Source organism: Oncorhynchus masou, unplaced genomic scaffold (genome assembly GCF_036934945.1).
Source record: "Oncorhynchus masou masou isolate Uvic2021 unplaced genomic scaffold, UVic_Omas_1.1 unplaced_scaffold_564, whole genome shotgun sequence".
NCBI lineage: Eukaryota > Metazoa > Chordata > Actinopteri > Salmoniformes > Salmonidae > Oncorhynchus > Oncorhynchus masou.
In genome coordinates, this window is record NW_027012059.1 from 205,789 (window position 1) to 229,563 (window position 23,775).

Sequence of the window (23,775 nt, forward strand, 5' to 3'; positions counted from 1 at the left end):
GGGACGGACAGACAGAGAGAGAGAGGGACGGACAGAGAGAGAGACAGGGGACGGACAGACAGAGAGACAGAGAGAGAGGGGACGGACAGAGAGAGAGAGAGGGACGGACAGAGAGAGACAGAGAGAGGGACGGACAGAGAGAGAGAGGGACGGACAGAGAGAGAGAGGGACGGACGTAGAGAGAGAGAGAGGGACGGACAGAGAGAGAGAGAGAGGGACGGACAGAGAGAGAGAGAGAGGGACGGACAGAGAGACAGAGAGAGAGAGGGACAGACAGGCAGAGAGAGGAGGGACAGAGAGAGAGAGGGAGGGACAGAGAGAGAGAGAGAGGGACGGACAGACAGAGAGACAGAGAGAGAGAGGGACGGACAGACAGAGGGGAGGGACGGACAGAGAGAGAGGACAGACAGAGGGAGACAGAGAGAGAGAGACAGAGGGACGGGACAGACAGACAGAGGGACGGACAGACAGAGAGAGAGAGAGGGACAGACAGAGAGAGAGAGAGAGAGGGACGGACAGAGAGACAGAGAGAGAGGGACGGACAGAGACAGAGAGAGACAGAGAGAGGGACGGACAGAGAGAGAGAGAGGGAGGGACAGAGAGAGAGAGAGGGACAGACAGAGAGAGAGAGAGAGGGAGGGACAGACAGACAGACAGACAGGGACAGAGAGGGAGAGAGAGAGGGACGGACAGACAGAGAGAGAGGAGGGACGGACAGAGAGAGAGAGAGAGGGACGGACAGACAGACAGACAGAGAGGGAGGGACAGACGGACAGACCGAGGGACGGACAGACAGAGGGACGGACAGACAGAGGGACGGACAGACAGAGGGACGGACAGACAGAGGGACAGACAGACAGAGGGACAGACAGACAGAGGGACGGACAGACAGAGGGACAGACAGACAGAGGGACAGACAGACAGAGGGACAGACAGAGAGAGGGACAGACAGAGAGACGGGACAGACAGAGAGAGGGACGGACAGACAGACAGAGGAGAGGGACGGACGGAGAGAGAGAGACAGAGAGAGGGACGGACAGAGAGAGAGAGAGGGACAGACAGACAGAGAGGGACGGACAGAGAGAGGGACGGACAGACAGACAGAGAGAGAGGGACGGACAGACAGACAGAGAGAGGGACGGACAGACAGACAGAGAGGGAGACAGGACGGACAGACGGACAGACAGAGAGAGAGGGACGGACAGGCAGACAGAGAGAGAGGGACGGACAGGCAGACAGAGAGAGAGGGACGGACAGGCAGACAGAGAGAGAGGGACGGACGGACATACAGAGAGAGGGGGACGGAGACAGACAGACAGAGGGACGGACAGACAGACAGAGGGACGGACAGACAGACAGAGGGACGGACAGACAGACAGACAGAGGGACGGACAGACAGACAGAGAGAGAGGGACGGACAGACAGAGAGAGAGAGGGACGGACAGGCAGACAGAGAGAGAGAGGACAGACAGACAGAGAGAGAGGGACGGACAGACAGAGAGACAGGGAGGGGACGGACAGACAGAGGGACGGACAGAGGGACGGACAGACAGAGGGACGGACAGACAGACAGACAGAGGGACGGACAGACAGAGAGGGACGACAGACAGACAGAGAGAGAGGGACGGACAGACAGACAGAGAGGGACGGACAGAGACAGAGAGAGGGACGGACAGACAGAGAGAGAGGGACGGACAGACAGACAGAGGGACGGACAGGCAGACAGAGGGACGGACAGGCAGACAGAGAGAGAGGGACGGACAGACCAACAGAGAGAGAGGGACGGACGGACAGACAGAGAGGGACGGACAGACAGACAGAGAGAGGGACTGACAGACAGACGGACAGACAGACAGAGAGGGACGGACAGACAGACAGACAGAGAGGGACGGACAGACAGACAGAGAGGGACGGACAGACAGACAGAGGAGAGGGACGGACAGACAGACAGAGGAGAGGGACGGACAGAGAGAGAGACGGACAGAGAGAGAGAGAGAGAGGGACGGACAGAGAGAGAGAGGGGGACGGACAGACAGAGGGATGGACAGACAGACAGACAGACAGAGAGGGACGGACAGACAGAGGGACGGACAGACAGACAGACAGAGAGGGACGGACAGACAGACAGACAGAGAGGGACGGACAGACAGACAGACAGAGAGAGGGACGGACAGACAGAGAGAGAGAGGGACGGACAGACAGACAGAGAGAGAGGGACAGACAGACAGAGAGAGAGAGACAGACAGAGAGAGAGAGAGGGACGGACAGAGAGAGAGAGGGACGGACAGAGAGAGAGAGGGACGGACAGAGAGAGAGAGAGGGACGGACAGAGAGAGAGAGAGACGGACAGAGAGAGAGAGGGACGGACAGAGAGAGAGAGGGACGGACAGAGAGAGAGAGAGGGACGGACAGAGAGAGAGAGAGACGGACAGAGAGACATTTCCCATGAAGTTAATTTCATATCACATGTAACAAGACAGTTTAGTTACCTGGAGGAAATGGATGTGATCCTCTGTGTGTGAGAGCTGCTCCAGCTCAGTGCTTCTCTTCCTCAGCTCAGCGATCTCCTGCTTCAGTTGCTCCAGGAGTCCTTCAGCTTGACTCACTTGAGCCTTCTCTTGGGCTCTGATCAGCTCCTTCACCTCAGAGCTCCTTCTCTCAATGGAGCGGATCAGCTCAGTAAAGATCTGATCACTGTCCTCCACTGCTGACTGTGCAGAGCGCTGGAGAGAGAGAGAGAGAGAGAGAGAGAGAGAGAGAGAGAGAGAGAGAGAGAGAGAGAGAGAGACAGAGAGAGACAGTTCAGTCAGAACAGAGAGGAGACAGACAGGACAGGACAGGTCCTGACTCTCCTCCCTCCTGGACAGACAGGTACAGAACACCTCTTGGTCCTGCTCTACTCTCCTCCCTCCTGGACAGACAGGTACAGAACACCTCTTGGTCCTGCTCTACTCTCCTCCCTCAGGACAGACAGGTACAGAACACCTCTTGGTCCTGCTCTACTCTCCTCCCTCCTGGACAGACAGGTACAGAACACCTCTTGGTCCTGCTCTACTCTCCTCCCTCCTGGACAGACAGGTACAGAACACCTCTTGGTCCTGCTCTACTCTCCTCCCTCCTGGACAGACAGGTACAGAACACCTCTTGGTCCTGCTCTACTCTCCTCCCTCCTGGACAGACAGGTACAGAACACCTCTTGGTCCTGCTCTACTCTCCTCCCTCCTGGACAGACAGGTACAGAACACCTCTTGGTCCTGCTCTACTCTCCTCCCTCCTGGACAGACAGGTACAGAACACCTCTTGGTCCTGCTCTACTCTCCTCCCTCCTGGACAGACAGGTACAGAACACCTCTTGGTCCTGCTCTACTCTCCTCCCTCCTGGACAGACAGGTACAGAACACCTCTTGGTATATGTAATGTTTTACATGGAAAGCATATATATCTCATATCATCATTCAGAACTTTAAGCATATCTTTGGGAGGACGCCCAGCCTGTTTGACAAAGATAAACAAAGATTTTTTTCCAAATTTGTGCTGACAAAATAATCAAATGTAATGTTTTTTAACAAAAACTCTACATGGAAAGCAGAAAGCTGTGATCAATTAAATACAACGTTAACTAGATATTATCTGTGTCATTTATAGCCTGGCACAGATAGTGAAACTACATTAAATACAACGTTAACTAGATGTTATCTGTGTCATTTATAGCCTGGCACAGATAGTAAAACTACATTAAATACAACGTTAACTAGATATTATCTGTGTCATTTATAGCCTGGCACAGATAGTAAAACTACATTAAATACAACGTTAACTAGATATTATCTGTGTCATTTATAGCCTGGCACAGATAGTAAAACTACATTAAATACAACGTTAACTAGATATTATCTGTGTCATTTATAGCCTGGCACAGATAGTAAAACTACATTAAATACAACGTTAACTAGATATTATCTGTGTCATTTATAGCCTGGCACAGATAGTAAAACTACTGTAGCGACCCGCACAGACAGCTGTGTGTTATGTGTTCGGCTAGTAGCTGGTTGTGTTGTACTTACCAGTTCCCAGTGTTCGCGGGGTCCGACATGCCAATCAACCTGCTATCTGCCAATCACAGGAATGCCTGGGATGTTCTGATGCCGGGCATCCTGGTGGTTGGCGGAGTGGCGTGGAGGGGGCGGGGCATTGGAAGTTAAGCTTCAGCCTTTGTTCTCTCTGACGTCTGGGCTTCACAAGAGAAGGTCCCGATTGGCTTGTGGGGTATCTTTCATTTATTTGGCGTGAGCTCAGGCCAAACAGTAGCCTGTGTAAAGTTGCTAATAAACCGTCAATTCGTAACTCAATCCTCTGTCTGGACAATTGTTCCTTTATGATCGAGTCAGGTCATTACACTACATTAAATACAACGTTAACTAGATATCATCGCCACATAACTTATGTCGAATTTAAAAGACACCGTTACCGTTAGTAACGTCTGTTACACTGTAACTTACAGGCAGCCTCACATAAAAACCTATTGGTTAACAAAGCTTTGATTATGACCAAAGTCTATAGTAGTGAAAACTCTCTCTCTCTATTCTAACTTACCACACATTCACATCACTGCCTCGACATGAATGTGTCCTGTCAGAGCCGTTTCCTGTCCGTTAACTGTTAACAGTCTCGAGCCACAGCTTAACCAATGAGCTACAAGGAGGACTGACAGTCACGAGCGGTGCAGCAGCCTCTGCAGCAGCAGCCTCCCCCGGGTCCTAGTGCCCGCCCGGTAAGACGGTTAAGATGCGATGGAACGGTTGACGGAGAGAAAATAAATCACAGAGAAAATATATTGACTGATATATTGAATTGTTTAGGGAAGCTTTAGCTTTGGCTTTAATACATTCTGAAAATACTTGAAAATAAAAATAATAGTAGCCCTCCTCAGGAACAACAAAACCCTCACAGACCAACTTCTTCTTCTATGATATAATGGAGGTCCTCAAATCTTATTTTGGGGATATGGAGGCGTCTCGTGTGGCCAATAGCCTGGGGAAATGCATAGCGCCAAATTCAAATAATACGCGATAAAACTCAAACTTTCATTAAATCACACATGCAGGGTACTCAATTAAAGCTACACTCGTTATGAATCCAGCCAACATGTCAGATTTTAAAAATGCTTTTCGGCGAAAGCATGAGAAGCTATTATCTGATAGCATGCACCCCCTGAACCACCTGAACGAGATGTAAACAAATGAATTAGCGTCGCCGGCGCTACACAAAACGCTGAAATAAAATATAAAACATGCATTACCTTTGACGAGCTTCTTTGTTGGCACTCCAATATGTCCCATAAACATCACAATTGGTCATGTTTTTCGATTAATTCTGTCCATGTTTACCCCAAATGTCCATTTATAAAGCCCGTTTTGATCCAGAAAAAAACAGCTTTCCAAAACGCAACGTCATGACAAAACATTTCAAAAGTTGCTTAAAACTATGCCAAAATATTTCAAACCTTTTGTAATCCAACTTTAAGGTATTTTTAAACGTTAAAGGTGCATGGCGCCACCTACTGTTCTGGAGTGTGTTCAATCACGGTTTACACCTCTAAATCCTCCTACCAAACTCAGTACTTCTGAGAAAATAAAAGAGTCCTACTAACTTCTAATAGACCCTCCCCATCCCCCAAATCACTTCCAAGTGTAATGTTTACTGTTCATTTCTGATTGTTTATTTCACTTTTGTTTATTGTCTATTTCACTTGCTTTGGCAATATAAACATATATTTCCATGCCAATAAATACCTATGAATTAAATTGAATTGAGAGAGAGACAGTTCCATTTTAATGTATAGGGGACATGAGTCAGTCATGGTTACTCATGGTTATGTGATGAGGCAGCCCAGTTGGTTACATGAACCAGTCTATTCTCTGAAAGGGGTCCAGACAGCCTGTTCCCAACAGTGGGGTCAGTGGGATTGGATAGGGGCCCTCTCTCTCTCTGACTGGAGGAGAGAAGTGAAATGGTGTGTCTCCTCTGGTCAACAATACTCACCTTGAAAGACTTCACAGCTTTTTGGAGCTTCTTCAGCTCCTTCTCTCTCTCCTGGAATCTCTGCTGGACCTTCTGCTGACTCATCCCCAGCTGTCTCTGTGGAGAATCACTCTTCAATGAGCTATCAAGCTTTATTAGTCCAGTAGATCAATAGTATAGTAATGTGACATAGGACCCATAGAGGAAGGTCTACAATCCTGAGGAAGTCCCTTTACAATATGATATTATGTTGCTATGTGAATGATTATAGTTTTTATGGTAGGCCTACATGTATCAAGGAGTTGAGACTGAACTTTGGACTCATAAAATGCCATTCAGAATGATAATAGTGTTTGACTTTAGAAAATGGTGATACATTTGGAGAATCTGGGTTAACATATCTATATACTCAAGGTTTGTGTTCATATTTGTGGATCCATTTCATATTGTATATAATAAAATGATCTCATATTCAAACAGATTTAGTTCCTACTGTATCTTTAATTCCTTGTTTATCAGACAGCCACCAACAAGTTGTTCTGGTCTTACCTGTTTCTCAGTCCTCTCTGCTGCAGCTGACACTGTATCATGGCCTTTATGTTCATCCATTGTACACAGCATAACAGATACACTGCTGATCGGTACGACAGTAAACCTCCAGCAGTTTGTCATGATGAGAGCAGATCTTCTCCTGTAGTTGTGCGGTGGCTTTGACCAGCTTGTGCGTCTTGAAAGCAGGAAATTCATAGTGAGGTTGGAGGTGAGTCTCACAGTAAGAGGCCAGACACACCAGACAGGACATGAGGGCTTTCTGCTTTCTGGTCCCAGTGCAGAAATCACACGCCACATCTCCAGGTCCAGCATAGCACAGAGCAGGAGGGGGAGCAGCCTGGAGTCCTGTCTTCCTCAGTTTCTCCACCAGCTCAGCCAACATGTTATTTTTCCTCAGATTAGGCCTTGGAGTGAAGGTCTCTCTGCACTGAGGACAGCTATAGACCCCTTTCAGAACATCCTGATCCCAGCAGCCCTCAATACATTTTCTACAGTAACTGTGTCCACATGGGATAGTGACCGGTTCCTTCAGTAGATCCAGACAGACAGAACAACAGAACTGGTCCTGGTCCAGCAGATCTCCCTGTTGAGCCATTTGGACGGTTGTTCACTCTCACACAGACAGACGACAGAGAGACTCAGATCAGTTTTGTTTTCACAGAAGTTAGTTTTGGGGAGGTGTGGACTTTCTGGTTCTGCCAGATTGGTGAGTTTAGAGGGAAGGAGAGAGGGAGGGGTTAGAGGGGGAGGGGTTAGAGAGAGGGGAGGGGTTAGAGAGAGGGAGGGAGAGGTTAGAGGGGGAGGGGTTATAGAGAGGGAGGGGTTAGAGAGGGATGGAGGGGTTAGAGGGAGGGAGAGAGAAAGAAATGCATGCAACGTCGAGAAGGAGACAAAGATTTTGGTTCCTAGGTTAAATTATAGTTCCTGATTAGATTTTATTTAATCCATTTTAGAAAAAGACTAATGTAACCAAAGGTGTCCAAAGGTCTCTGAATAACTTCTGAATGCCCTGTAATGCCGTCTACAGTGCCTTGCGAAATTATTCACCCCCTTGGCATTTTTCCTATTTTGTTGCCTTACAACCTGAAATTAAAAAAGATTTTTGGAGGGTTGGTAACATTTGATTTACACAACATGCCTACCACTTTGAATGCCTACATGTCTACCACTTTGAATGCCTACATGTCTACCACTTTATTGTGAAACAAACAAGAAATAAGAGAAAAAAGAAAAGAAAACTGGAGCGTGCAAAACTATTCAACTCCCCAACGTCAATACTTTGTAGATCCACCTTTTGCTGCAATTACAGCTGCAAGTCCCTTGGGATATGTCTCTATGAGCTTGGCACATCGAGCCACTGGGATTCTTTCCCACGTTTCAATGCTAAACTTCTCCAGCTCCTTCAAGTTGGATGGGTTCCTGCTGGTGTACAGCAATCTTTAAGTCATACCACAATTGGATTGAGGTCTGGGCTTTGACTTGGCCATTCCAAGACATTTAAATGTGTCCTCTTAAGCCACTCGAGTGTTGCTTTAGCAGTATGCTTTGGGTCATTGTCCTGCTGGAAGGTGAACCTCCGTCCCAGTCTCAAATCTCTAGAAGACTGAAACAGGTTTGCCTCAAGAATTTCCCTGTATTTAGCACCATCCATCATTCCTTCAATTTTGACCAGTTTCCAGTCCCTCCTAAAAAAAAGCATCCCCAAAGCATGATGCTGCCACCACCATGCTTCACTGTGGGGATGGTGCTCTCGGGGTAATTATAGGTGTTGGGTTTGTGCCAGACATAGCATTTTCCTTGATGGCCAGAGTACATTCTTCCATATGTTTGGGGAGTCTCCCACATGCCTTTTTGCGAACACCAAACGTGTTTGCTTGTTTTATTTCTAAGCAATGGCATTTTTCTGGCCACTCTTCCGTAAAGCCCAGCTCTGTGGAGTGTTCGGCTTAAAGTGGTCCTATGAACAGATACTCCAATCTCACTGTGGAGTTTTGCAGATCCTTCAGGGTTATCTTTGGTCTCTTTGTTGCCTCTCTGACTAATGCCCTCCTTGCCTGGTCCATGAGTTTTGGTGGACGGCCCTCTCTTGGCAGGTTTGTTGTGGTGCCATATTCTTTCCATTTTTGAATAATGTATTTAATGGGGCTCTGTGGGGTGTTTAAAGTTTCTGATATGTTTTTATAACTCAACCCTGGTCTGTACTTCTCCACTACTTCCCTAACCTGTATGGAGAGCTCCTTGGTCTTCATGGTGCCCCTTGCTTAGTGGTGCCCCTTGCTTAGTGGTGCCCCATGCTTAGTGGTGCTCCTTGGTCTTCATGGTGCCCTTGCTTAGTGGTGCCCCTTGCTTAGTGGTGCCCCTTGCTTAGTGGTGCTCCTTGGTCTTCATGGTGCTCCTTGCTTAGTGGTGCCCCATGCTTAGTGGTGCCCCTTGCTTAGTGGTGCCCCATGCTTAGTGGTGCCCATTGCTTAGTGGTGCCCTTGCTTGGTGGTGCCCCTTGCTTGGTGGTGCCCCTTGCTTAGTGGTGCTCCTTGGTCTTCATGGTGCCCTTGCTTAGTGGTGCCCCATGCTTAGTGGTGCCCTTGCTTAGTGGTGCCCCATGCTTAGTGGTGCCCATTGCTTAGTGGTGCCCTTGCTTGGTGGTGCCCCTTGCTTGGTGGTGCCCCTTGCTTAGTGGTGCTCCTTGGTCTTCATGGTGCCCCTTGCTTAGTGGTGCTCCTTGGTCTTCATGGTGCCCTTGCTTAGTGGTGCCCCTTGCTTAGTGGTGCGCCTTGCTTAGTGGTGCCCCATGCTTAGTGGTGTTGCAGACTCTGGGGTCTTTCAGAACAGGTGTATTTATACTGAGATCATGTGATATATCATGTGATACTTAGATTGCCTACAGGTGGACTTTATTTAATTCATTATGTGACTTCTGAAGGTAATTGTTTGCACCAGATCTTATGTAGGGGCTTCATAGCAAAGGGGGTGGCACCAGCTCTGCGCACGGTATTCCCGGTTCGCCAACACAGCCCAGTGTGGTCTTTTCCACCTCGCCGCACTGGCCTGGCTCCGACGGAGTGTCCAACCAGGTAGGGTTGTGCAGGCTCGGTGCTCGAGACCTCAAGTGCGCTTCCACTGGCCGGTCTATCCGGTGCCGCCTCCACGCACCAGCCTTCTGGTGGCAGCCCCCGCACCAGGCTGTCTCTCCATCTCCTCCCTACAGTCTGGAGCTGCCAGAGCTGCCCGTCATCCAGGAGCTGCAAGAATCGCCCGTCACTCCGGCGCTGTCGGAGTCGCCCTTCGCATCAGAGCTGCCGGAATCTCCGGTCCATTCGGCACCCATTGCTAGGCTCCCCAGTCCGAGGTCGGCAGCGAGGGTCGCCGCTCGAAAGAGGCCACGGAGGCGAGTGGGACAAAGAGTATGAGTATGGTGGAGTGGGGTCCACGTCCCGCGCCAGAGCCGCCAATGTGGACAGACACCCACCCAGACCCTCCCTATGGGTTCAGGTTTTGCGGCCGAAAGTCCGCACCTTTGGGGGAGGGGGTACTGTCACGTTCTGACCTTAGTTCCTCTGTTATGTCTTTGTTTTAGTATGGTCAGGGCGTGAGTTGGGTGGGTTGTCTATGTTCCTTTTTCTATGTTGTGTTTTGTGTTTGGCCTGGTATGGTTCTCAATCAGAGGCAGGTGTCGTTAGTTGTCTCTGATTGAGAATCACACTTAGAGTAGCCTTTTCCCACCTGTGTTTCGTGGGTGATTGTTTTCTGTTATTTGTATGTCACCTTTCAGAACTGTTTCGTTTTGTTTCTCCTTCGCTATTTTTTTTAGTGTTCTCGGTGAAATATATATATGATTAACACTGCGCTTTGGTCCTCACCTCATTCCATCATCACACACAGTACATTAATATATACAGGACTGTGTGGTGGTAACCCCTTATAGTGTTTGGAAAATTACCAATTAGACATGCTATGCTGTTTTCTACACAGATAATTGTCTATTGTTTTGAGCTAGTATTTTTCTGCTGATACAAACTGTCTTTGTTTAACTCAGGAATGCGGCCGGTTCTGGTTGGGTGTGACCACTGTAAGTGACATGTCCTGTTTGTTGGTATCTGCAAAGGACCCAGCTGGGTGGAGACATGCCAGAGAACAGAAACTAGCACAGAAACTTCTGAATAGTTCCTGAATAGTTTCTGAATAGTTCCTGAATACTGAATACATTATGAATAATCTGTAGTGTGTCTTCCACTGTTCTGTTCTCACCACAACATGCTCTTCACTCTAACCACTTGGCAGGGTAGCCTAGTGTAGCCTAGTGGTTAGAGTGTTGGACTAGTAACTGGAAGATTGCGAGTTCAAACCCCGAGCTGACATGGTACAAATCTGTCGTTCTGCCCCTGAACAGGCAGTTAACCTACTGTTCCCAGGCCGTCATTGAAAATAAGAATTTGTTCTTAACTGACTTGCCTGGTTAAATAAAGGTAAAATTAAAAAAAAAAATTCTCACACACATTCCTCACTGCTGCAGACCTTAGCCTGAGTCCCAGTCTATTTGTGTAATCATGCCAAATCCTTGTCACTCATGGTGATGCCAAATGTAATGAGAGTTGTCAAAAACACAAATCTATGACCCAGGCAACAGACACCTAGGATTATTCCTGTAGTCAACTCACACTCACACCACAAACACACACATTAACCCACTACCTGTATGTCTCCTCTGTCTAGGATCACTAACCCACTACCTGTATGTCTCCTCTGTCTAGGATCACTAACCCACACTAACCCACTACCTGTATGTCTCCTCTGTCTAGGATCACTAACCCACACTAACCCACTACCTGTATGTCTCCTCTGTCTAGGATCACTAACCCACTACCTGTATGTCTCCCCTGTCTAGGATCACTAACCCACTACCTGTATGTCTCCCCTGTCTAGGATCACTAACCCACTACCTGTATGTCTCCCCTGTCTAGGATCACTAACCCACTACCTGTATGTCTCCTCTGTCTAGGATCACTAACCCACTACCTGTATGTCTCCCTGTCTAGGATCACTAACCCACTACCTGTATGTCTCCTCTGTCTAGGATCACTAACCCACTACCCTGTCTATGTCTCCCTGCTGTCTAGGATCACTAACCCACTAACCTGTATGTCTCCTCTGTCTAGGATCACTAACCCACTACCTGTATGTCTCCTCTGTCTAGGATCACTAACCCACTACCTGTATGTCTCCTCTGTCTAGGATCACTAACCCACTACCTGTATGTCTCCCCTGTCTAGGATCACTAACCCACTCACCTGTATGTCTCCTCTGTCTAGGATCACTAACCCACTACCTGTATGTCTCCCCTGTCTCACAGAGTACATTAGTAACTGTGTGGTGGTAACCCTGTAGTCACCCTGCTGTCTCTACCTCTCTACCTCACAGAGTACATTAATATATACAGGACTGTGTGGTGGTAACCCTGTAGTCACCCTGCTGTCTCTACCTCTCTACCTCACAGAGTACATTAATATATACAGGACTGTGTGGTGGTAACCCTGTAGTCACCCTGCTGTCTCTACCTCTCACCTCACAGAGTACATTAATATATACAGGACTGTGTGGTGGTAACCCTGTAGTCACCCTGCTGTCTCTACCTCTCTACCTCACAGAGTACATTAATATATACAGGACTGTGTGGTGGTAACCCTGTAGTCACCCTGCTGTCTCTACCTCTCTACCTCACAGAGTACATTAATATATACAGGACTGTGTGGTGGTAACCCTGTAGTCACCCTGCTGTCTCTACCTCTCTACCTCACAGAGTACATTAATATATACAGGACTGTGTGGTGGTAACCCTGTACATTAGTCACCCTGCTGTCTCTACCTCTCTACCTCACAGAGTACATTAATATATACAGGAATGACCTTCTTGATCCAAAGTCAGTCAGGAGGTTTAAGACTAGTCATTCAACTGACTGCTCTTCTACCTCTCTACCTCACATTAATATATACAGGAGGGTCACCCTGCTGTCTCACTCACAGAGTACATTAATATATACAGGACTGTGTGGTGGTAACCCCTCACCCTGCTGTACTGCTGTTCTACCTCTCTAACCATCAGGACCCTGCTACCAGGACTGTGTGTGGTCTCACCCTACCTCTACCTCACAGAGTACATTAATATATACATGTGCGTGGTAACCCAGGACTGTCTCTACCTCTCTACCTCAGAGTACATTAATATATACAGGACTGTGTGGTGGTAACCCTGTAGTCACCCCAGAGCTACAGGACTGTCTCTAGTCACCCTGCTGTCCCTCTCTACCATTATACACAGAGTACATTAATATACAGGACTGTGTGGTGGTAACCCTGTAGTCATGGTCTCTACCTCTCTCCTCACAGAGTACATTAATTGACTGGTGGTAACCCTGTAGTCACCCTGCTGTCTCTACCTCTTCTACCTCAGACACATTAATAATCTGTGTGGTGGTAACCCTTTCCCCTGCTGTCTCTATCAGGAGGTCTGTAGTCACCCTGCTGCTATCTCTGCATGTCTCTACAGAGTACATTAATATATCAGGACTGTGTGTGGTAATGTAGTCACCCTGCTGTCTCTATACAGACACACATTAATATATACAGGACTGTGTGGTGGTAACCCTGTAGTCAGTCTCTACAGGAAATGCTAATACCTCGAGTACAAGACGGACTGCTCTTCCTACCTCCAGAGTATACAGGACTGTGTGGTGGTAACCCTGTAGTCACCCGCCTCACCTCTCAGAGCTGACAACTCCAGTTGTGTCTCTCCTCTCCAGAGTACATTAATATATACAGGACTGTGTCCTGGTAACCCTGTCGTCACCAGAACCATGGCGGTGTCTCTACATCTCTACACCCTGCTGTCTCTACCTCTCATCCAGAGCAGAGTACATTAATATATACAGGACTGTGTGGTGGTAACCCTGTGTCACCCTGCTACAGGTCTCTACCTCTCTACCTCTGACACAGAGTACATTAATATATACAGTACATTAGTCACCCTGCTGTCTCTACTCATCCAGAGTACATTAATATATACAGGAGGTCACCCTGCTGTCTCTACCTCTCTACCTGTACAGGACTGGTGGTAACCCTGTTCTCTAGTCACCCTGCTGTCTCTACCTCTCTACCTCAGAGTACATTAATATTACAGTAAGTACATCCGCTACCAGGATGGTAGCTGCTACTACCTCACAGGACTGTGGTGGTAACCCTGGTCACCTGCTGTCTCTACCTCCAGGACTCAGGTGTGTAACCCTAGTGGTAACCCTGTAGTCACCCTGCTGTCTCTACCTCTCTACCTCACAGAGTACATTAATATATACAGGACTGTGTCACCTGCTGTCTCTACCATTAATATATACAGGACTGTGTGGTGGTAAGTAGTCACCCTCAGCTGTACATTAATATAAAACTCTACCTCTCTACCTCTCCCAGAGTACATTAATATACAGACAGGACTGTGTGGTGGTAACCCTGGAGTCACCCTGCTGTCTCTACCTCTCTACCTCACAGAGTACATTAATATATACAGGACAGTCACCCTGCTGTCAAGAGTGGACTGTGTGGTGGTAACCCTGTCTAGAAGTCACCCTGCTGTCTCACAGAGATACAGGACCTCTCTACCTGACTTACAGAGTACATTAATATATACAGGACTGTGTGGTGGTAACCCTGTAGTCACCCTGCTGTCTCTACCTCTCTACCTCACAGAGTACATTAATATATACAGGACTGTGTGGTGGTAACCCTGTAGTCACCCTGCTGTCTCTACCTCTCTACCTCACAGAGTACATTAATATATACAGGACTGTGTGGTGGTAACCCTGTAGTCACCCTGCTGTCTCTACCTCTCTACCTCTCAGAGTACATTAATATATACAGGACTGTGTGGTGGTAACCCTGTAGTCACCCTGCTGTCTCTACCTCTCTACCTCACAGAGTACATTAATATATACAGGACTGTGTGGTGGTAACCCTGTAGTCACCCTGCTGTCTCTACCTCTCTACCTCACAGAGTACATTAATATATACAGGACTGTGTGGTGGTAACCCTGTAGTCACCCTGCTGTCTCTACCTCTCTACCTCACAGAGTACATTAATATATACAGGACTGTGTGGTGGTAACCCTGTAGTCACCCTGCTGTCTCTACCTCTCTACCTCACAGAGTACTACTGTCTGGTGGTAAGAGTCACCCTGCTGTACATTAATATATACAGGACTGTGTGGTGGTAACCCTGTAGTCACCCTGCTGTCTCTACCTCTCTACCTCACAGAGTACATTAATATATACAGGACTGTGTGGTGGTAACCCTGTAGTCACCCTGCTGTCTCTACCTCTCTACCTCACAGAGTACATTAATATATACAGGACTGTGTGGTGGTAACCCTGTAGTCACCCTGCTGTCTCTACCTCTCTACCTCACAGAGTACATTAATATATACAGGACTGTGTGGTGGTAACCCTGTAGTCACCCTGCTGTCTCTACCTCTCTACCTCACAGTCAGTACATTAATATATACAGGACTGTGTGGTGGTAACCCTGTAGTCACCCTGCTGTCTCTACCTCTCTACCTCACAGAGTACATTAATATATACAGGACTGTGTGGTGGTAACCCTGTAGTCACCCTGCTGTCTCTACCTCTCTACCTCACAGAGTATATTAATACCTCTTAAGGATCTCTTCAGGATCGGTGTACCGGGATGGTTGTTGCTAATGTGACAACATGACGTTGTAAGTAACAGTAAACTTTACAGGACATGTCTTGTATGGACAGAAAACATTCTTGTTAACCTTTATACGAGGTGTTGGACGCTAACAATTCATTAAAAATCCTACGATGTGATTTTCTGGATTTCTTCTCCTCATTTTGTCTGTCAGCGTTGAAGTGTACCTATGATGAAAATTACAGGCCTCTCTCATCTTTTTAAGTGGGAGAACTTGCACAATTGGTGGCTGACTAAATACTTTTTGCCCCACTCTATGCATATCCTAGTTTCTGGGCCTGAATAGCAGGCCGTTTACCTTGGGCTTTTCATCCGGTGGTGAAAATAGTGCCCCCTAACCTAGTGAGGTTAATCTAACTGCACTGTCCAATTTACAGTAGCTATTACAGTGGAATAATACTATTGTTTGGTGAGAGTAGAAAAACATGTTATAGCAGCAACTGGTTTGATACATTCACCTCTTGTCATGTCCTGACCTTGGTTCCTTGTTTTTGTCTCTATTTTAGGTTGGTCAGGGCATATTTTAGGTTGATCAGGGCGTGAGTTGGGGTGGGCATTCTATGTTTGGCCTGGTATGGCTCTCAATCAGAGGTAGCTGTCAATCGTTGTCCCTGATTGAGGACCATACTTAGGCAGCCTGTTTTTCCCACTTGAGTTGTGAGTGATTATTTTCTGTTTAGTGTTTTGTTGCACCTTGCAGAACTGTTCGTTGTGTCGGTTTGTTGTTTTTTTGTTCAAGTATTCATCTTCATTAAACTCATTATGAATACGCTGCACTTTGGTCCTCCTCTCCTTCCACCAACGACAGCGGTGGTGAGTTGATGGGAGTAAATAGGTGGTGACACCTCTGTAGGTAAATAATGTACTTAAAAACAACAAAACATTCAGTCATCTGCTCTGATTTGTCATCCCGAGGGTCCCAGAGATAAAATGTAGCATAGTTTTGTTTGATAAAATAAATGTTTATATTCAAATGTAGGAAAACCGTGCTGTCTCTGGCTCCACACCCACCCAGTCATCAAGATGTGTGAACGTTAGTATTTCTAATGATTCCTTTCTGAGTTAACTGGGACAAGACTTTTGAAGCTTTGGCTGGCAACTGTTTAAGAGATGGCTTGCTGATAAAAACCAAACAGCCACATTCCAGTCCATGATTAGTGGTGCATGTGAGACATATTTGTGGACCGGATGGGTCTAGACCTGTGTGGACAAGTTAAAACTTTTAAGCATAAACCCTGTGTGGGTCAAAAACCTTTGTGTGGGTTATAAACCCTGTGTGGGTTATAAACCCTGTGTGGGTTAAAAAGCGCTGTAGAAATATATAATGATATAATGCATGTCTCTGTCCTAGCTATTTGCTAGAGGTCAGCTAACCAGTGCTAGTGGTAATCAGCTAACCTTTAGCTCTGAAATCTCTCGCCAGCCTTCACAGCGCAATTCTAGCCAAAGCATACCGGACCTGTCTTCTCTCCATATCCCCGGATTCCCACCGCAAGCTCTGTACCTTTTCGCCTGGATCATTGCAGCTAGCTAGCTGCAGTCCGTGTGTCTACTCCTGGCTAACATCTCTGTCCCGAAGCTAGCACCAATTAGCCTGGAGCTAGCCCATGCTAGGACCACGTTATCTGCCCGAGGGGCTTATTCGACAGGCCCCTTTGTCGCGACGTCACCTGAACGCCCATCTGCTAAATGCGGCCCGCTAATGTTAGCTGTCTAGAGCATATCGACTGATATAGGTCCATCGGACAATATCTTGGGCCACTATACTTATTTTGCCAATTGGACTGGTCCCCTTTACCACACGGAACCCCACTAATCTATCACTACTGGTCTACCAACGGAAACGCACGAGGAGGCTAAAAACAGACTTCCTCCATCATCTGCTAGCTTGTTAGCCTCTTCCTGGTAGCCGGCTCGCTAGCCATCTGCTAGCCTGCTACAAACGGCCTAGCTAGCTGTCTGAATCGTGACCCCAACCACTGAACTCACTGAACCCTTATGATCACTTGGCTAAGCATGCCTCTCCTCAATGTCAATAGTCCTGCTCAATATGCCTTGTCTATTGCTGTTCTGGTTGGTATTTATTGTCTTATTTCACTGTAGAGCCTCCAGTCCTGCTCAATATGTGAATACAGTGGAGGTAAACATAGGCATTGAGTGACGATGAGAGAAATATTGTCTCTAGAAACATCATTTAAACCAGCCTCTGCCCCCAGATGTGCCCTGGACACCATATGTGAACTGATTGCCCCCATCTATCTTCAGAGCTCGTGCTGCTTGGTAACCTAAATTGGGACATGCTTAAAAACCTCTTGAAACTAGGGGCACTATTTTCATTTTTGGAAAAATAACGTTCCCAAAGTAAATGGGCTATTTTTCAGGACCAGATAATAGAATATGCATATAATTGACAGCTTTTGATAGAAAACACTCTAAAGTTTCCAAAACTGTAAAAATATTGTCTGTGAGTACAACAGAACTGATATTGCAGGCGAAAGCCTGAGAAAAAGCCAATCAGGAAGTGACTCTTATTTAGAAACCTCTGCGTTCCTATTGAGCAGTGAAAGGGATATCAACCAGATTCCTTTTTCTATAGCTTCCCTAATGTTTCTAGTGTCACAAGACAGTTCCAGGCTTTTATTTTGAAAACTGAGCATGAGCGACAACATTGTGTTAGTGGTCAGATGGTGTCTCTCAGAGTGATTTGTGTGGCCATTGTTTCTACTAACTGACCTGGTTGATATATCATCAAACAGATATTTTGAAAAACACCTTGAGGATTGATTATAAAAAAGTTTGCCATTATTATGGATCTAATTTGGAATATTTTTCGGCGTTGTCGTGACCGCAATTTACGGTCAATTTCTCAGCCAAACGTGAAGAAATAACGGAGCTATATCGGCTACAAAAATAATATTTATGCCACAAAAGGAACATTTGCTATCTAACTGGGAGTCTCGTGAGTGAAAACATCCGAAGCTCATCAAAGGTAAATGATTTAATTTGATTGCTTTTCTGATTTTCGTTACCAAGCTGCCTACTGCTAGCTGGGCATAATGCTATGCTAGGCTATCGATAAACTTACACAAATCCTTGTCTTGCTTTGGCTGTAAAGCATAATTTCAAAATCTGAGATGACAGGGTGATTAACAAAAGGCTAAGCTGTGTTTCAATGTATTTCACTTGTGATTTCATGAATATTAATATTTTCTAGATGGATTTTTTTGTCCGTTGCGTTATGCTAATGAGTGTCAGTTGATGACAATTCTCCCGGATCCGGGAGGAGTAGTTCCAAGAAGTTATTAACACTCTTGAAAGGAGGCAGTAGTGTAGTAGGCAGTAGTGTACAGTAGTGTAGTAAACAGAGTGAGTACAGTAGTGTAGTAAACAGAGTGAGTACAGTAGTGTAGTAAACAGAGTGAGTACAGTAGTGTAGTAAACAGAGTGAGTACAGTAGAGTATTAGTAAACAGAGTGAGTACAGTAGTGTAGTAAACAGAGTGAGTACAGTAGAGTATTAGTAAACAGAGTGAGTACAGTAGAGTATTAGTAAACAGAGAGAGTACAGTAGAGTATTAGTAAACAGAGAGAGTACAGTAGAGTAGTAAACAGAGAGAGTACAGTAGAGTATTAGTAAACAGAGAGAGTACAGTAGAGTATTAGTAAACAGAGTGAGTACAGTAGTGTAGTAAACAGAGTGAGTACAGTAGTGTAGTAAACAGAGTGAGTACAGTAGTGTAGTAAACAGAGTGAGTACAGTAGTGTAGTAAACAGAGTGAGTACAGTAGTGTAGTAAACAGAGTGAGTACATTAGTGTAGTAAACAGAGTGAGTACAGTAGAGTATTAGTAAACAGAGTGAGTACAGTAGAGTATTAGTAAACAATCAAAGATGACAAGACTACATTTATCGACATGTCTGTAGACAGTGATACCCTCTTAAGGACATTTCCAAATGTAACTGCGGGTCGCTCAGGACCTGAAGTAGGGATACGCATTTCCTTGATACCATTTAAAATGACCTTTTGAGGTTTGTGGAAATGTGACATGAATGTTGGAGAATATAACACATTAGATCTGGTAAAAGATGAATGCAAACAAAAACATGTTTAATTCTTCCCATCGTTGAAATACAAGAGTTGGGCCATAATGTAATATGTCAGGTTTGAGACAATTTAGACTTTGGCCATTAAATGTCAGCAGTGTATTTGCAAAGTTGAAGACTGATTCAATGAACCATTCTGTTCAAAATGTTGTATTGAGACCTCCTAATGGTATTATTCCACTGTAATAGCTACTGTAAATTGGAGAGGGCAGTTAGATGAACAAGAATTGAAGCTTTCTGCCAATGTCAGATATGTCTATGTCCTGGGAAATGTTCTTGTTACTTACAACCTCATGCTAATCACATTAGCCTACGTTAGCTCAACCTCATGCTAATCACATTAGCCTACGTTAGCTCAACCTCATGCTAATCACATTAGCCTACATTAGCTCAACCTCATGCTAATCACATTAGCCTACATTAGCTCAACCGTCTCACAGGGGGAGACCGATCCCGTTGAGGATAACGCCCTTTTAGTGTAACACCAGATCCCAAATGAGTGGATTTCACAACTTGAATCTGTTTACACATTTTATCACATGTTTTTAATACTTCATTTGTGGAGGTGAAGAATCTTTTCAACTAATTTTGAGCATTTTTTATGAAAGTTAACTGAAGAGGTATAGTTTATGTTAACCTATATTCTAATTGTAATAGACTGTTTATCATCATGAACCTCCTCTGTTTGTCTGTCTAGAAACGGTGCTGTTACAGATGCTGCTTGTGTTTATCATCATGAACCTCTGTTGTCCGTCTAGAAACAGTGCTGTTACAGATACTGCTTGTGTTTGTCATCATGTGACGGGAAGATTAGAACATGTACCTTTTCTTTATGTTTAATGTGAAAACAAGGTTCATTTCATTCTAATTCTGAAGATGAATCAAAACATTTAGGCATTAAAGTAAATACATCGAAGCAAGGTGTTAGGTTGTAAACAGACGACCTCAAAAGAATGCAGAGAAAAGCTCAGAGTTTATTCACCCCACTGAATGCTGCATTTATATGCCACAGCTTGCACATAACCAAACAATAATTGATATGTCAAGACAAAGGTAGGGGTGTGACTTCTCAGAAATGTCCTTCTGTTTCCCAGAACTGCCTGTCGGTCTGTTGTTGAGCGGCTGGTATCACCCCTCCCCCATTATCCCCCATGTTGTTCCACCTCCTTGTGGGAGGAGCCAGGCGAGGCCACAGATCAGGTAAGTACAGATTCTTCTCCAGTGACGTCAACGTGATACTACCTCTGTTACACGGAACACATAACCTAGATCAGAGGAAGTTGATTTACAAACAGCAGAATGTTCTGGGTGGTGATGTGTGTTCCAGCTTCCACTGCCAACAAGGAACACAACTTCTTAACCCACAACTGCTTTTACACATTACATTCGTGTCAACCATACTTTTATTCAGTCTAATCCAGAGAACCCAGTTCAACCTGTTGTAAATTATGTTTTTATCATAACAAACTGTGTATTTTAGAGTTTAACAGTTGGTAATAAATCAGTATTTCTGATGTTTTTCTTGGTTTGTTTGTTCATGTTTTGACCTCCAGACTCCTCCATCTCATCCCACCAACTCTGTCAGTCCACCAGGCCACTGCAGTAACAGCCATATCTTCACATCACATAGCTTCAGTACCATCTCAATGTGTTGTAAGTCCTGTACAGCACTTGGTATTCATCACTATTCAGACAATGTTACAGCTGTTAACATGCAATGACATTTCCAACCTAACCAACCCGCTCTGATTCTTCTCATTCAGGAAGCACCATCCTGGATCCTGTGGCAACGTCAATATGAAACAGCATTGACCCGTGATCACCACCAACCAGGGCTCCACAGCGGTGTCCTTTGATGCCCAGGATTTGCTCAAGATCAACTAAAGGAGATTTGGATGGCCCCTTGTCAGTGGCCCTAGGAGTGAAGGGCCCGACAGGCTTACTGCAAATCATAATGTAATAACCAAAAATTACTGTAATCTCATAATGTAATAACTTAAGTAATAATGTAATTTCCCCCATTTTAATTAAGTATACATTTTTTCTAATTTATTAAGCATTTGCCCCAATTTCAAGTGCAGAATGTTTTAAGGCCCAGGTTGTCACGCCTTTTTATGTCTCATTTTGGTTTGGTCAGGGTGTGATTTTTGTTAGTGTCACTTTGCCCTGTAAGCTTCACGGTTGGTTTTTCGTTTGTTGGTGACATTTACTCAAAAAAAGGAAAATGTATGCTCACCACGCTGCACCTTTGTCTTCCTTTAACGACGGCCGTGACAGAACTTCCCACCATAAACGGACCAGGCAGCGTGGTGAGAAGCAGCAGTGCTTTCTGGAGGAATGGACATGGGAGGAGATATTGGAAGGTAAGGGACCCTGGGCTGGAGAACATCGCCGTCCGAAGGAGGAACTGGAGGCGTCTAAAGCAGAGCGGCGACGCTACGAGGAGTTGGCACAGCGGACTAAGCACAAGAGGCAGCCCAAAAACATTTTTTGGAGGTGGTGGCACACAGGGAGAGTGGCTGAGTCAGGGTACAGACCTGAGCCAACTCCCCGTGCTTACCGTAAGGAGCGTGGTACAGTTCGGGCACCGCATTTGGCGGTAAAGCGCACGGTGTCTCCCGTTCGCTCTCATAGCCCGGTGCGCTATATGCCAGCTCTCTGCAAGTGCGACGCTAGAGTGGGCATCCAGCCAGGGCAGATTGTGGCAGCTCAGCGTGCTTGGTCTCCGGTGCGCCGTTTCGGCACAGGCAATCCTGCGCCGGCTCTGCCCACTGTGTCTCCAGTGCGCTGTGACAGCCCGGTTCGTCCTATGCCTGCGCTCCGCCCGTGCCAGGCAAAAGTGGGCATTCAGCCAAGAGGAGAGGTGCAAGTGGAAAGCAGCAGATCTCCAGTGCTCCCCCACAGCCCGGTTCGTCCTCTGCCTGCGCTCTGGAGGTGCCGGCCTAAAGTGGGCATTCAGCCGGGAAGAGTGGTGCCAGGGATACGCACCAGATCTCCAGTGCTCCACCACAGCCTGGTCTTCCAGTACCTGCTCCACGGACCAGTCCTCCTGTGTCTCTCCCCAGCCTGTTGAGTCCTGTGCCTGATCCATGGACCAGTCCTCCTGGGTGAATCTCCAGTGATGATCCATGGCACGAAGCCTCCAGTGATGATCCATAGCACGAAGCCTCCAGTCCGCAGCGTCCAGAGACGGTCCCCAGTCCGGAGCGCCCAGAGACGTTCCCCAGTCCGGAGCCTCCAGAGACGGTCCCCAGTCCGGAGCCTCCAGAGACGGTCCCCAGTCCGGAGCCTCCAGAGATGGTCCCCAGTCCGGAGCCTCCAGAGACGGTCCCCAGTCCGGAGCCTCCAGAGGCGATCCCCAGTCCGGAGCCTCCAGAGACGGTCCCCAGTCCGGAGCCTCCAGACACGGTCCCCGCTCCAGAGGCGACACCAAAGGGGGCCGAGTCAGAGGTGGAGCGAGGTCTAAGACCCGCACCAGAGCTGCCACCGCGGATATATGCCCACCCAGACCCTCCACTATAGGTTCAGGTCTTGCGGCCGGAGTCCGACCCTTTTGTAAAAGCAAGCAGAGCAGAAACCAGCTACTCTTTAGATGACTGATGTAGCTGGCAAGGTAATTGATTGACTCAACAGAAAAAAACGACACTAGTGTTTATTCCCACTATTGAGCTAGTAGTGAAACTGACATTTAACGTTAGCTAAAGTTTCATCTCGACTGTTGCAAACAACGCAAATAAGCAATAGGCTGGGTGCCTGTAAAACGTCTACCATCTCAAACTGACATGTAACGTTAGTTTTGTAACGTTTCAACCCTTCTCGACTGAGGTGAATAAACTAGCTAGCTAGTAGCTACCACAGCCAGTTCAGGTCTAGCATCCAGCCTTAGCCTCTAGCTATCTGTCAGATGGGGCAACAGGTAGCCTAGAGCGTTGGGACAGTAAACGAAAGGTCTCTGGATCTAATCCCCAAACAAATGATGTGAAAAGTCTGCCAATGTGCCCTTGAACAAGACACTTAACCCGAGCTCTGGATAAGAGTGTCTGCTGATGATGTAAATAGTGCTGTGACAATAGTAGCATCATATTGCGATCTAACAGCCGTTGTGTGTATGGAAATGTTTTGTAGCCTTTGATTTCAACAGAAGTAAATGAACTTGGCTGGCTTTCCGCAGTTGGTGTACTGTTAGAGCCAGAGCTAGCCAAAAAAGTTGGCTAAAGCTGCTATTTTTGCCTCAATCACACTAGATCTGGCGCCACGAGGTGGCTAAAGGGGGATTAGCCCACTCATTTCAAACTTCATTTTTTGTTTTATTTCCCTGTTTAAAAATATCAAAAAAGTCTCAATGAGTAAC

General features: G+C 46.5%; 1 protein-coding gene and 1 pseudogene across 1 annotated transcript; both read right to left on the reverse strand.

Annotated features, from left to right (window-relative positions):
- LOC135536154 (tripartite motif-containing protein 16-like) overlaps window positions 1–7,248 on the reverse strand; it is an 11,889-nt pseudogene extending 4,641 nt beyond the window's left edge.
- A 13,130-nt stretch (window positions 7,249–20,378) lies between these two features.
- Window positions 20,379–22,747, reverse strand: LOC135536145 (uncharacterized). Its single transcript, XM_064962535.1, has 2 exons — window positions 21,661–22,747; window positions 20,379–21,366 (listed from the first exon to the last, which is right to left on the reverse strand). Exon 1 carries the CDS (start codon window positions 22,579–22,581, stop codon window positions 21,949–21,951), a length of 633 nt encoding a protein of 210 aa, XP_064818607.1. The 5' UTR covers window positions 22,582–22,747; the 3' UTR covers window positions 20,379–21,366; window positions 21,661–21,948.
- Window positions 22,748–23,775: the final 1,028 nt, after the last annotated feature.